We start from the raw sequence: 14,032 nt of genomic DNA on the forward strand, positions 1-14,032 counted from the left end.
AATTGCTAAGTTTCTTTGGCTGTCTTTCCGTGATCTTAATATGCTTGAAATAAATCAAAAGCAGGAAATTCTTAGCAATGTGCGACAAATGTGTGCTACTTACGCAGGTACAACATGCAATCATTAACATAATCGTTTCTGCATAGTTAGTGGAGAATGTATTACAGAGAAATGGGAATGTTATATTTCCTATAATACAGGGTGATTCAAAAAGAATACCACAACTTTAAAAATGTGTATTTAATGAAAGAAACATAATATAACCTTCTGTTATACATCATTACAAAGAGTATTTAAAAAGGTTTTTTTTTCACTCAAAAACAAGTTAAGAGATGTTCAATATGGCCCCCTCCAGACACTCGAGCAATATCAACCCGATACTCCAACTCGTTCCGCACTCTCTGTAGCATATCAGGTGTAACAGTTTGGATAGCTGCTGTTATTTCTCGTTTCAAATCATCAATGGTGGCTGGGAGAGGTGGCCGAAACACCATATCCTTAACATACCCCCATAAGAAAAAATCGCAGGGGGTAAGATCAGAGCTTCTTGGAGGCCAGTGATGGAGTGCTCTGTCACGGGCTGCATGGCGGCCGATCCATCGCCTCGGGTAGTTGACGTTCAGGTTTCATAACTAACCATTTTCGTAGGACTCTCCATACAGTTGATTGTGGAATTTGCAGCTCTCTGCTAGCTCTGCGAGTCGATTTTCCTGGGCTGCGAACAAATGCTTGCTGGATGCGTGCTACATTTTCATCACTCGTTCTCGGCCGTCCAGAACTTTTCTCTTTGCACAAACACCCATTCTCTGTAAACTGTTTATACCAACGTTTAATACACCACCTATCAGGAGGTTTAACACCATACTTCGTTCGAAATGCACGCTGAACAACTGTCGTCGATTCACTTCTGCCGTACTCAATAACACAAAAAGTTTTCTGTTGAGCGGTCGCCATCTTAGCATCAACTGACGCTGACGCCTAGTCAACAGCGCCTCAAGCGAACAAATGTACAACTAAATGAAACATTATAGCTCCCTTAATTCGCCGACAGATAGTGCTTAGCTCTGCCTTTTGTCGTTGCAGAGTTTTAAATTCCTAAAGTTGTGGTATTCTTTTTGAATCACCCTGTATTTCATTAACGTAAAACACCTAGTTTTAACGGGAACGTTTCGATGATTTCCACATCAGTTCTGTATTACTTGTCTCTCTTGTTTGTTATCATAGATCCTTCAAGTACTGTGTCATCACCACCCAGAAAGAGAGATAGGTTCAAGGAATGGAGGAACAACAGATCATCCGCAACAGATGAAGTAGATCGATCGATCTGCTAGACGTATTTTATGTATCCCAGCAACAAGCGCATCTAGTGAAAGATGCTTTAGTAAAGCCGGCATGTTACTAACAAATCGCCGCAGCCAGTTAAATCCGGAACGCGTTAGTGATCAACAAGAACTATAATTTTGTTTCTGTTGCAAACAAATGAAAAGTATGACAAGTTACGTCTGTAAATGTTTTTGGTATGCTTTCTTTATGAAGATGTTTGTCTTCTAGATTACAGGGAAAGCACTTATTTAATGTTTCTTATTAATGAAAGGAAAAATATATTTTCTGTTCGAAAATGAGAGTCGTTTTCTATCCGCGATTGTATTGAAATATCATTTTACTTTCCAAGTGCTTTATGAATTTAGTTGTCACCACGTACCCGTTCATGGAAACGTTACTTTTGTATTAAAACAGAGAGATACAGAGATAAATACATTGTGTGTGTGTGTGAGTGTGAGTGAGAGAGAGAGAGAGAGAGAGAGACAGAGAGAGAGACGTTGGATTTGTACAGTACAGTTCAGCTAGCCGGGGCGAGGCGGGGTGAGACATCAGCGGCTCGGTCCCCCTGTCAACAGGCGAGCCGTGACCGGTCAAACATTGGGCGTTGCAGCACTATTAGTTACGTAATCTACCATCTAATCGTCAGCATTCTTCTGCAGCCCCACATTTCAAAAGCATCTATTCTCTTGACTATTAAAATTCCCTTGGTTGTTGTACCATGTCATTTTATAAAATACTTTATAAACTTAAAACCAATAATTAAATATTTTATACAATGACGCGGATGAACACCAAGAAGAATTTTAATCGTAACACCAGCCACAAAAGGCTACGTAGTTATACTTGTTCTCTTCTTGTTTAAACTGTTTAATGTGTATGTTTCACTTCCATACACTCCACACAAAAACTTCTGAAACAACTTCCTAATACTTAAATCTAAATCTTGCCACTAGAAGTCTACATTTTATATCCCCTCTATTTTGATCATAACTTATTTTACTTCCCCAATAACAAAACTCATCTACCACTTCAAGTCTCTTATTTCATAATCTAATATCGTTAGTATCACTCGATTTATCCATGTTTTGCTTTTGCTGGTGTTTATCTTATATCCGCCTTTCAAGAACTGTCCATTCATTTCAACTGCTCTTCCAAGTTCCTTTGCTGCCTGACAGAATTACAAAGTCATCGGAAAATCTCAATGTTTTATTTCTTTGCCCTGAACTGTAATTCTTTCACCAATTTTTTCTTTGGTTCAAAAATGGTTCAAATGGCTCTGAGCACTATGGGACTCAACTGCTGAGGTCATAAGTCCCCTAGAACTTAGAACTACCTAAACCTAACTAACCTAAGGACAACACACACATCCATGCCCGAGGCAGAATTCGAACCTGCGACCGTAGTTTTCTTTGGTCCCTGTACTTATTGCTGAGTGTACAGACTGAATAATCCTGCCTCACTCCTTTTCATCTGCTGCTTCCCTTTAATGCCCTCAGCTCTTGCAAATGCCATCTGGTTTCTGTACAAGTTGTAAAGGACCTTTTGCTCTGTTCTTTTCTCTCCTTGCTGCCTTCAGATTTTCAAACAAGAGGCTTCCAGTCAACACCGTCAAATGCTTTCTCTTTAAGTCTACAAGTCCTTAACCTGTCTTCTAAAATAAGTAGTAGGGTCAATATTGTGTCATGTATTCCTACACTTCTCCAGTTCACACTTATCTTTCCCGAGGTTGGCTTCTGCGAGCTGGTTGGTTGGTCATTGGAGTCAAAGGGACCAAACTGTGAGGTTACCAGTCTCTTCATCTGATATGTATCAACAATCCTCTGAGGAAGGATACAAAAGCCAAATCCTGGGAAGCCCAGTAGTGGCCAAGATACAATAACACAGAGAGAAAATCAAGGAGAAGTGGGAGGGGAGAGTGTAAGATGGGTGAGCCGCTCATTCCAGAATGCAAGAGGAGTACCACAGACCTCGCTTCTGCCAATTTTTCCATTCTTCTGTGATGACTGTGGCTTAGAATTTTGCAGCTATGACTTATTACACTGATAGTTTGGTAACTTTCACACCTGTTTTCTTTGAAATAGCAATTACTAGTCATTTTGAAGTCTGGGGATATTTTGACTGTCTTGTATACCTCACACACAAGATGAAAGGGTTTTGCCGTAGATGGGTCTCCCAAGATTATCAGTAGTTTTGACAGAATGTCATCTACACCTGAGGCCTCATCTTGACCTGGGCCTTTCAGTGCCCTATCAAATTCTTCTCACAGTGTCACAGTTCCAATCTCTTTTTCATCTATGTCTTCCAGTTCTACAGTATTGCCTCCCAGTTATTTTCCTTGTATAGACCCTCTATATACTACTTCCACCTTTCCCTTCTTTGCTTAGGACTGGTTTTCCATCTGACCTCTTTGATATTCATATAGTTGCTTCTCTTTTTCCCAAAGGCATTTTTAATTTTCCTGTAGGCAGTTCCTATCTTTTCCCTGCTGATGTATACATCTACATCCTGATGTTTGTCCTCCTTCCATTCATGCTTAGCCATTATGCACTTCCTATTCGTCTTGTTTTTCAGACGTTTGTATTCCCTTTCACCAGCTTCATTTTTATACTTTCTCATTTCAACAATTGAATTCGATACCTTGTATTATCCATGGATTTCTAGCAGGCCTTGTCTTTTTACCTATTTGATCCTCTATGCCTCCACTATTTCATCTCTCAAAGCTTCCCGTTCACCTTCTACTGTATTCTTTCCCCCCGTTCTACTCAACTCTTGCCTTATGCTCCCTCAAACTCTCAATACCCTGCAGTGTGTGTGTTTTGTCTATTTTTGACAAAGGAATTTTTGGCTGAAAGCTTATTTCTGACAGTCTTTTTGTTGTGCCTATCTGCAACTCAGCATCTCCACCATGTGGTGAGTACTAACTTTCCTTTTCATAATGTTACATTTCATCCTGGATTTTCCATTGTTTGATCTCAATAATCTCTTATTTTTTCAGTGTATCCAGGTCCCATCTCTTTAATTTCCTACCTTTTTGAATTTCTTCAAGATTTAGTCTGCAGTTCATAACCAAATAGATTGTGAGGTACGTGACTGCAAATGTCCACTGCAAGCAGTCAACTTTGCAATGTTCTCTTGGACACTGATTTGAGATGAACCTGAATCTCACTAACACCAACAATTCCTGTTGAGTTTCAACCCAACTGTCACTGGCAAGGTGTCACACTGGTCTCTGGTTCCTGTTGGTTAGGACCTTTTTACGAAAACTGATCTTATGCCATGTTACACTATTTGGTTGTATACAAATCCTTGTAGACGTGCTGATGTGGTCACGGGCATTTACAAAAATGATAGTTCTTTCCTGCCATCGTATTATGCCCCCACAACAACCCAACTTACTCAGCTGAGTCCTTATGACCAACAATCACACAACACCCATCTCAATGTCACAATTTACATCAGTGGTGGAGGTTTTCATGACCACTCTGTATGGCGCAGTACACAATGAGGCAATACAATATGTTAGTGTCTTGCAATTCGATGCAGAAACAACTCGCATTGTCAGAGCGCATAGAAACATAGTGTAAGCTACTTAACTGGTTACTCTGAGATGACAGAGACACAACCCATATCACTGTTGTATCACCTGGCACAACATAAAGTGCTGCTCACTCTATACAACTTGTGTTGTACAATCCATGAAGGAAATTTCAAATCATCATGTGCATGAGAAACAAAGATGAAGCAAAGCTACATCAGTGTTTGTATTTGTTCTCATTAACTTCTACTTTTCATGTAAAAATTCAAAACCACACTTTTGTAATTTGTCCATCTCCACGATGCAGTCTTTCTCATTTGCTTTTGAGGAACTATTGGGAAAAAAGACGATTTCTTCATATCTTACAGTCTGACATCACAGCCTGATGATAAATTGGTTTTCTTTTCGTTATTGCAATACCTCATAAATGAGTAAACCATTGAGCATGTTTTTAAAAGCTTACAGTGAATAATGTAGTCACTGGCCAGTTTAAGTTTGGTGGGTTTTATGTCTAGATTACTTCGTACAAAGTATAGCTAAGATATCTACATTGTTTCTAACAGCAGAAGATGGGCAATACCTTTATCATTCTCCAGAAAATATGAGAGTTATACGGGGTATTGCCTGTGATGAGGTTGGCAGATACTAGCCACCGACGACACTATTGCCACCCACTATGCAGATGGCTCACGTTTCTCTTTGTATGCTGCCAATACAAACTGAAGCTGAAAATGGAAAACTTACTGTACTGAAAAGACTCCAGGAGTCATCAGCTGACAATGCTTTTACAGATTATGCTTCATCGGGAAACTTTGAACAGGCATAAAATAGATTTGGAAGCTAAACTCTTGTTATTTCTGAATGAGCAGCTAGACAAAGCCGAGAAGGACATGTCAGGATTTTCCTCATGATCAAGGGTGCTTCTGTTTTTCCATATACACTGTCTATTCCTATGCCAAGTTCGCCACCCACATCAACGTTGCCTGATCCCACTTCCAAGTCCAGCAATGTTTCTTCTAAATAAGCCACAAGCTGTATCATACATTACTGTGTGAAACTGAACAGTTGTAGAAATACTGTCCAATGTTTACTAATTTGTAACCACTTTTTATATATGTACACACTGAATAAAGTACCATACTGTGTGGTTTTACAAAAAAATTAACTTTTCATGGTGGCATTTTTAACGTCATTCATACAGTTTCACCAGCTCACAGTTATCTAATGATTAGCTACTAAGCAGGAGAAACAGCAAGTACAAAATTTATGCCCTGTTTTCACAGAGTAGTCAATAGTAAACTCTCCAAAAACTGTTAGCAGGCTAGACTCATTCAATACAATTCATGTAACTTTTTTATGTTTAGCGACTTCCCTGTAATAATCGTATATGGTAGCATTCCACTGGGAAAATGTGTCACACAGATCAGCATCTTGTGCATGACCATGACTGCAATGTGTCATATTGCACATCACATCGTCTCAGCATGAACCACACCTACCAGTTCTACACCAACTACAGCACTCCACAGTGACCTTTATCCTTTTTTTTAAATGGGTACTAATTTTTTTCAGCCAGGTTATTATATCATAACAGACACAATGCTTACGAATTTATAAAACAAATAATTATGCACTTACTGCTGAAAATGGCCACACCAACTAACTTGCACTAGTAAAAATTCAGGCTGTGATGGTCTTCATGAAGTACATGTTTTAGCAAGGCTTACATTACCCACACATTTGAGACAGACACAATGCCCTTCAGGTGAGATATATATGACGCAGAAGTACTTATAAGTAGAGAATAAAGCTAATGTAATGTAGATCTTGATACTGACACAGGGAAGTCAAAAATATTCATGACAACACATAGAAAGTAAGCGTTTATTTACACAAAGGAACATTCATACACTGCATCCTATCAGCTAATACAATGCTGAGAGATTCTTGTTTCACTAATTAGCTATCAGACTTTCAGTACAGGTCTTGCAAGTACAAAAATAATACTTCACCATTTTTCATGGTGATGGGAAAAATATTTGTACTCAAAATTTGTACTGCTGCAGGTAGATATGGTTGAACTAACAGCCTTAAAATACTATACACTTAATACAGCTCCAGTAAAGAACTTTTTCAACTTGCTACACTAATGTACATAAAAAACAAAAGAAAATAAAAGAAAAATAAAAACACATGACTCTTTGTCACTGCAAAATCTATAGGTAAGGGCAGATCACAGTACTGTGGAAATTATGAACACAAGTACAGAAACTTATAATATCAAATTGGCACATAAAAATAAAGGAAGTACTGAAACACAATTTAATTGAGATCTTCAGGGAGGTGACACCAGTCAATCTCTCCACGTCCAGCCTTTCTTAGCAGCTCATTGCACTGAGAGAAATGCTTGCAGCCAAAGAACCCACGATGAGCAGACAGTGGGGAAGGATGAGGTGCCTTTAAAAGATGATGTTTTTTCTGGAAATGAAAAAAAAAAATTACTATGGTGGGACTTCTGCAAATGTGTGTCACCTTAATGGCCCCCTCCCCCCATTCACACACACAGGCTTTGAAATATACATTGGCAAAAGAGAAATTATATAAAAGACAGTAGGCAGAATTTATTATCAAGAATGAGAATTTTAATTTAAAACTTAAAACATTTGCTATGACAGTTGTAGAATTGTTCAGCCACCATCCGGACTACTCGGTTGAGTTTCAGGACTTGTTTAGTATGCTTGTGTCATCATCAGACATTACAGTTTTTGAACAGCACCAAAAACTAGTTGATAAGTCATTTACACCCTGTATTTTATGTTCACTCACTCAGATTGGTTTTATCACTGAAATGCAAGGCAGCATAAACAGGTGCTTTCTATAAGACTATGTCCATGCCAGAAGGCTGCACTCAATACCAATAACACGACAGCTTCACAAGCAGAATTTTATCAAAAGCTTTGACAAAATGCAAAATACCACACGAACACAACAGAAACAAAAGCGGCTCGCATTACTAAAGAACTATTTGTTGTGGCACATTATTGTGCAACTGTTTCTCAACCTAAAACTGTGTCCTCAGGCATAATAAGTTTCACAAAAATTAATAAATTCAAATGGCAAAAGACAAACAGTTGGTGACTTATGTTCTGCTTGGTACTGGAAGGTCAGAATATAGACAGGTCTGCACACAAATTATTCCCCCTTGAAGGTGACCACCATTCGTTATCACCATTTGCATCATTCAGAATTTTCTAACCATTATAGATTTCAGCAACATACATCCATGTATGTCTCCTAATGCAATCTGCCCAGCTTTCATTTAACTGCCTCACTCTATTCTCATCACCTAAATCTAACAAAGAACACCACTGGAGTACCTAGCATTCCATTTCCCTAGCTAATGCCCTGTCCTGTTCAGCGTGTTCTCTGACGAATCTGCTTTCCTCTCTTTCTGCACAGCAGTAACACATCGGATTAAAAACAATGTTGCTTACCTTTCCTCTCTTTCTTCATCTCCCAGTACCTACTGAAACCTACATCTTTCTGAATCTGCTTAGTGTAATCATCTGTTGGTCTCCCTCTAAGATTTTTACCGTGCACCCTGCCCTCCAATACTAAATTAGTGATCCCTTGATGCCTCAGAACACGTCATACCAACTGATCTCTTCTTCTAGTCAAGTTGTGCCAGAAATTTCTCTTCTCTCCAATTCTATTCAATACCTCCTCATTAGTTATATGATCTACCCATCTAATCTTCAGCATTCTTCTGCAGCACCACATTTCGAAAGCTTCTATTCTCTTCTTGTCCAAACTATTTATCACCCATGTTTCACTTCCATACATGGCTACATTCCATACAAATACTTTCAGAAATGACTTCCTGACACTTAAATCTATACTTGATGTTAACAAATTTCTCTTTTTCAGAAACGCTTTCCTTGCCATTGCCAGTCTACATTTTATATCCTCTCTACTTCGAGCATTATCAGTTATTTTGCTCCCCAAATAGCAAAACTCTTTTACTATTTTAAGCACCTCATTTCCTAATCTAATTCCCTCAGCATCACCCCACTTAATCTGACTACATTCCATTATCCTCGTTTTGCTTTTGCTGATGTTCATCTTATATCCTCCTTTCAAGACACTGTCCATTCGGTTCAACTGCTCTTCCCAGTCCTTTGCTGTCTCTGACAGAATTACAATGTCATTGGCGAACCTCAAAGTTTTTATTTCTTCTCCATGGATTTTAATACCTACACCAAATTTTGCTTTTGTTTCCTTTACTGTTTGCTCAATATACAGACTGAATAACATCGGGGAGAGGCTACAACCCTGTCTCACTCCTTCCCAACCACTGCTTCCCTTTCATGCCCCTCGATTCTTATAACTGTCATCTGGTTTCTGTACAAATTGTAAATAGCCTTTTGCTCCCTCTATTTAACCCCTGCCACCTTCAGAATTTGAAAGAGTATTCCAGTCAACATTGTCAAAAGCTTTCTCTAAGTCTGTCTTTCCTTAATCTATTTTCTAAGATACGTCGTAGGGTCAGTATTGCCTCACTTGTTCCAACATTTCTATGGAATCCAAACTGATCTACCCCAAGGTCGGCTTCTATCAGTTTTTCCATTCGTCTGTAAAGAATTAGTGTTAGTATTTTGCAGCTGTGGTTTATTAAACTGATAGTTCGGTAATTTTCACATCTGTCAACACCTGCTTTCTTTGCGATTGGAATTATTATATCCTTCTTCAAGTCTGAGGGTATTTCGCCTGTCTCATACATCTTGCATCCCAGATATGCTCAGTATTGTTCATGCCTGGGGAGTTTGTGGTCACTGGAAGTGTATAAACTCAGAAGAGTGTTCATGGAGCCACTCTGTAACAATTCTGGACATGTAGGGTGTCTCGTTGTCCTGCTGCAATTGCTGAAGTCCATCAGAAGGCACAATGGACATGAATGGATGCAGGTGATCAGAGAGGATGCTTAGGTTTGTGTCACCTGTCAGTGTCATATGTTGACATACCAGGGATCCCATGTCATTCGAAGGATCCCATATCATTCCAACTGCACATGCCCCACACCATTACAGAGCCTCCACCAGCTTGAACAGTCCCCTACTGACATGCTGGGTCCATGGATTCATGAGGTTGTCTCCGTACACATACATGTACATCCGCTTTATACAATTTGACACAAGGCAACACGTTTCCAGTCATAAACAGTCCAATGTCAGTGTTGATGGACCCAGGCGAGGCATAAAGCTTGTGTTGTGCAGTCATCAAGGGTACACGAGTGGGCCTTTGGCCCTGAAAGCCCATATCGATGATGTTTCATTGAATGGTTTGGACGCTGACACTTGTTGATGACCCAGCACTGAAATTTGCAGCAATTTGCTGAAGGGTTTCACTTCTGTCACGCTGAACGATTCTCTTCAGTCTTTGTTGGTCCAGTTCTTGCAGTATCTTTTTCCTGCCGCAGCGATGTTGGGGATTTGATGTTTTACCAGATTCCTGATATCCACAGAACACTCATGAAATGGTCGTAGGGGAAAATTCCCACTTCATCGCTATCTTGGAGATGCTACGTCCCATTGCCCATGCGCAGACTATAACATCACATTCAAATTCACGTAAATCTTAATAACCTGCCATTGTAGCAGCAGTAACAGATCTAACAACTGCGCCAGTTCTTTGGCACTGCGCCAGTTCTTTGGCACTTCAGTATATATAGTCATATGTTTGTTATTGTGAGTTTGCTGTGTACAGTTATGAGGAAGTGGACAAAAGACAGAACTATGAATTTTACAAATGAAATTCATCTGCACTGGAGCTGTGGGAGGTTGAATTTAATTGACACAAAGATCACAACCTGACAAAACATTTGGGAAGCTATTGCTGATGAGCTCAGGATCATGCTTGATGCAGCATACAAAAAATTTCCAAGTATTTGAACCTGTGCCAAACACAAGGCACAAAAGTTGAATAGGAAAAGGGAAAGCATCCACATGGTTTGCATTTGATGCCATGAGCTTTGCACTATCCCAAGACATACCCAAGGCAGGAATTAACAGTATAAACAGTGGTGTGGCCTGGTGAATAAAAATAAAACAAAAATTTTATTCTTATTTCAAACTTCATTTAATGAACTCACTCAGTCCTTCTACTAAAGCACTGCATACTCCTTCTACAATGGGGCATATTTATGAATACTGAACTTTAAAAAGCAGCTACATTAAACTTGTGTATGAATCACTAGAAGCTAAAACTCGAAGGGTGATCACGAGTCAGGTTGTTACTGGTATACTATCTCTCCTGTCGCTATTGGTTTTAGCAATTCTCGGACTAATTGCTTGTACCAGATATTCAAAACTTGTCTTTCAACTTTAGGATCAGTTTTTCTGAAGCATTTTATTTACTGTACTTAAACAAAAAAGGAAATATCCACTGGAGTGATGTTTACAGTGCTCATGGCGTGAATGAAAAATATAACATTGTTACTAATAAAGTGCTTACCTTATTTGAACACAGTTTTCCCCAAAACCAACCAAGGTTAGGGAAAAGTCTACAAAGAAGCCATGGATTACTCAAGGAATAGAGGTATCTTGTAAAACAAAAATAAAACTATATCTGTCAATCCGAAACAGTTCCGATGTTGATGCTATAGCACATTACAAGAAATACTGCAAAATATTAAAGACTGTGATACGGACATCAAAGCAAATATATTACAAGGAAAAGATAGTCATATCAGGTAACAAATTAAAGACAATATGGGATATAGTGAAGGAGGAGGCCGGTAGAACCAGACATGAAGAGGGGCAAATAGCATAAAGAGTAAATGATACATTGGTGACAGATGTGTATAGTGTTGCAGAACTTTTTAACAAACATTTTATAACTGTTACTGAAAATATGGGGTTGTCAGGTTCGGTAGATGCTGCTTTGGAATACCTCAGACCAGACATTTCAAGTAATTTCCGTAATATGAATTTGACCCTCACTACCCCAGCAGAATTAATGTCCATCACAAAATCTTTAAAACCAAAAACATCTAGTGGGTATCATGAAATATCAACAAAGTTAATTAAAGAATGTGATTCTGAGTTAAGTAACATATTAAGCTATCTGTGTAACCAGTCGTTTATCAGTGTAATATGTCCTGAATGGTTGAAATATGCTGAATTTAAGCCACTGTTTAAGAAGGGAGATAAAAGAAATAACATCAAATTTCCATCCAATTTCACTTTTGCCAGCATACTCAAAATTTTTTAGAAAAGGTAATCTACAATCAGCTTTATAACCATCTTATCACAAATAACATACTATCAAAGTCTCAGTTCAGATTTCTAAAGGTTTCTGATATTGAGAAGGCGATCTACATTTACAGTGAAAATGAACATAATTCATTAGACAAAAAATTGATCTGTCAAAGGCATTTGATTGTGTAAATCACAATATAAGTCACAATATCCTTTTAAGTAAATTAGAATATTATGGTGCAACAAGAAATGCTGCAAAATGGTTCAAATCTTACATCTCTGGCAGGAAACAAAGGGTGTTATTAGGAAAGACACATGTATTAATCTATCAGGCATCATTCAACTGGGAACTAATTACATGTGGGGTACCACAAGGCCCTTATTTTTTCTTGTGTATATCAATGACCTTTCATCACTAACATTACCAGACGCCAAGTTTGTTTTGTTTGCCGATGATACAAACATTGTAATAAGTAGAAAAATCAAGTGTAGTCTTAGAAAGAATGGCTAATAAAATATTTGTAAACATTAATCACTGGTTCCTAGCCAATTCCTTGTCACTAAACTTTGAAAAAACACACTACATGCAGTTCAGAACTTGTAAGGGGTGTCCCACGAGTATATGCCTAACATATGATGACAAGCAGATAGAAGAAGTGGACAGTGTTAGATTCTTGGGATTACAGCTTAATAATAAAGTCAACTGGAAGGAGCACACGACAGAAATGCTGAAGCATCTAATCAAATCTCTATTTGCAATGTGAATTCTGTCAGACATAGGGGATATCAAAATTAAAAGCTGGCATACTATGCTTACTTTCACTCCATAATGTCATGTGGGATTATTTTTTGGGGTAATTCATCAAGCCAAGCTAACGTTTTCTGGTCACAAAAATGTGCAATAAGAGTTATATGTGGTGTGAACTCAAGAACATCCTGCAGAGGCCTGTTCAGGAAACTGGGAATACTAACTACTGATTCCCAATCAGTGTTCCACTGCCCACCATGCTTGGTTTTACAGCTGGTAAACAGTGACAGTGGCAACTCAAAATATAGTGTTTGACAGTGATGAAGATGAGGAAAAAGAAAACCTGTAAGTGGTTGCAGATGACAAACTGTGGAACAAAACAGTCACTGTAGAAACACAACACATCAGAAAAACCACACCATGTTTAAGTTAAAAAGCCATAAAATAACAGCTCACTGGAGATGCTCCAACTGCAGTGAAACATGTTTGGGTTAAAAAACAAAATTGTGTTTTGCTAAAGGTGGACCCTATCCCAAAACATACAGATTCCCAATATATTTATTCCTTAATGAAATTTATCATTAAAAATATATCACTTTTTCAAACCAACAGCTCAATTCATGGAATCAATACTAGAAATAAGAATAACTCTCACAAGGATTTAAAGTCAGTTACTCTTGTACAAAAAGATGTGCATTATTCAGGAAAACACATTTTCGATGACCTGCCAATAAAATTCAGTTTAAGAGAAAGCTAAAAGATTTACTGGTGGCCAACTCCTACTACTCCATCGATGAATTTCTCAGTAGAACTTGTACCATTTCAGTGCAGTAACATCTTCTTTGTAAATAAGTATTGTAGTAGTTCTATTATATGTTTATTACCTTATAAATAAAAAAAATTAATCTTAAATTCAGTGCATTAATGCGATGTTAGTAAATGAGTGTTTGTAAAATGATTCTTTCAATATAGTTTTCATTAAAAAAATAATGATGATTCCACTTGGGACCTGTGGAAGGTACATTAGCTTATTTATTTCCGTTGTAAATATTCGTCATGTATTATTGATTGTTCTACATCCTGGAGGATCTCTTCACTACGGATCAATTGGAAAGAAAGTAAATCTTATCTAATCACAAAGCTCTGTCTCTCTTGTCCTTTGTAACTTGA

At 38.2% G+C, this 14,032-nt stretch overlaps 1 protein-coding gene across 1 annotated transcript in view; it reads right to left on the minus strand.

Annotated features, from left to right (window-relative positions):
* Nucleotides 1-6,728: 6,728 nt before the first annotated feature.
* The window catches only part of LOC124789343 (uracil-DNA glycosylase-like), a 51,197-nt gene continuing 43,893 nt past the window's right edge, over nucleotides 6,729-14,032 (minus strand). The window contains exon 6 of the mRNA XM_047256667.1: nucleotides 6,729-7,336. Coding sequence (XP_047112623.1) covers nucleotides 7,181-7,336 — 156 coding nt within the window. The 3' untranslated portion in view covers nucleotides 6,729-7,180. The remainder of the gene's footprint in view (nucleotides 7,337-14,032) is intronic.

The sequence above is a fragment of the Schistocerca piceifrons genome, chromosome 3 (genome assembly GCF_021461385.2).
Source record: "Schistocerca piceifrons isolate TAMUIC-IGC-003096 chromosome 3, iqSchPice1.1, whole genome shotgun sequence".
NCBI classification, from domain to species: Eukaryota; Metazoa; Arthropoda; class Insecta; order Orthoptera; family Acrididae; genus Schistocerca; species Schistocerca piceifrons.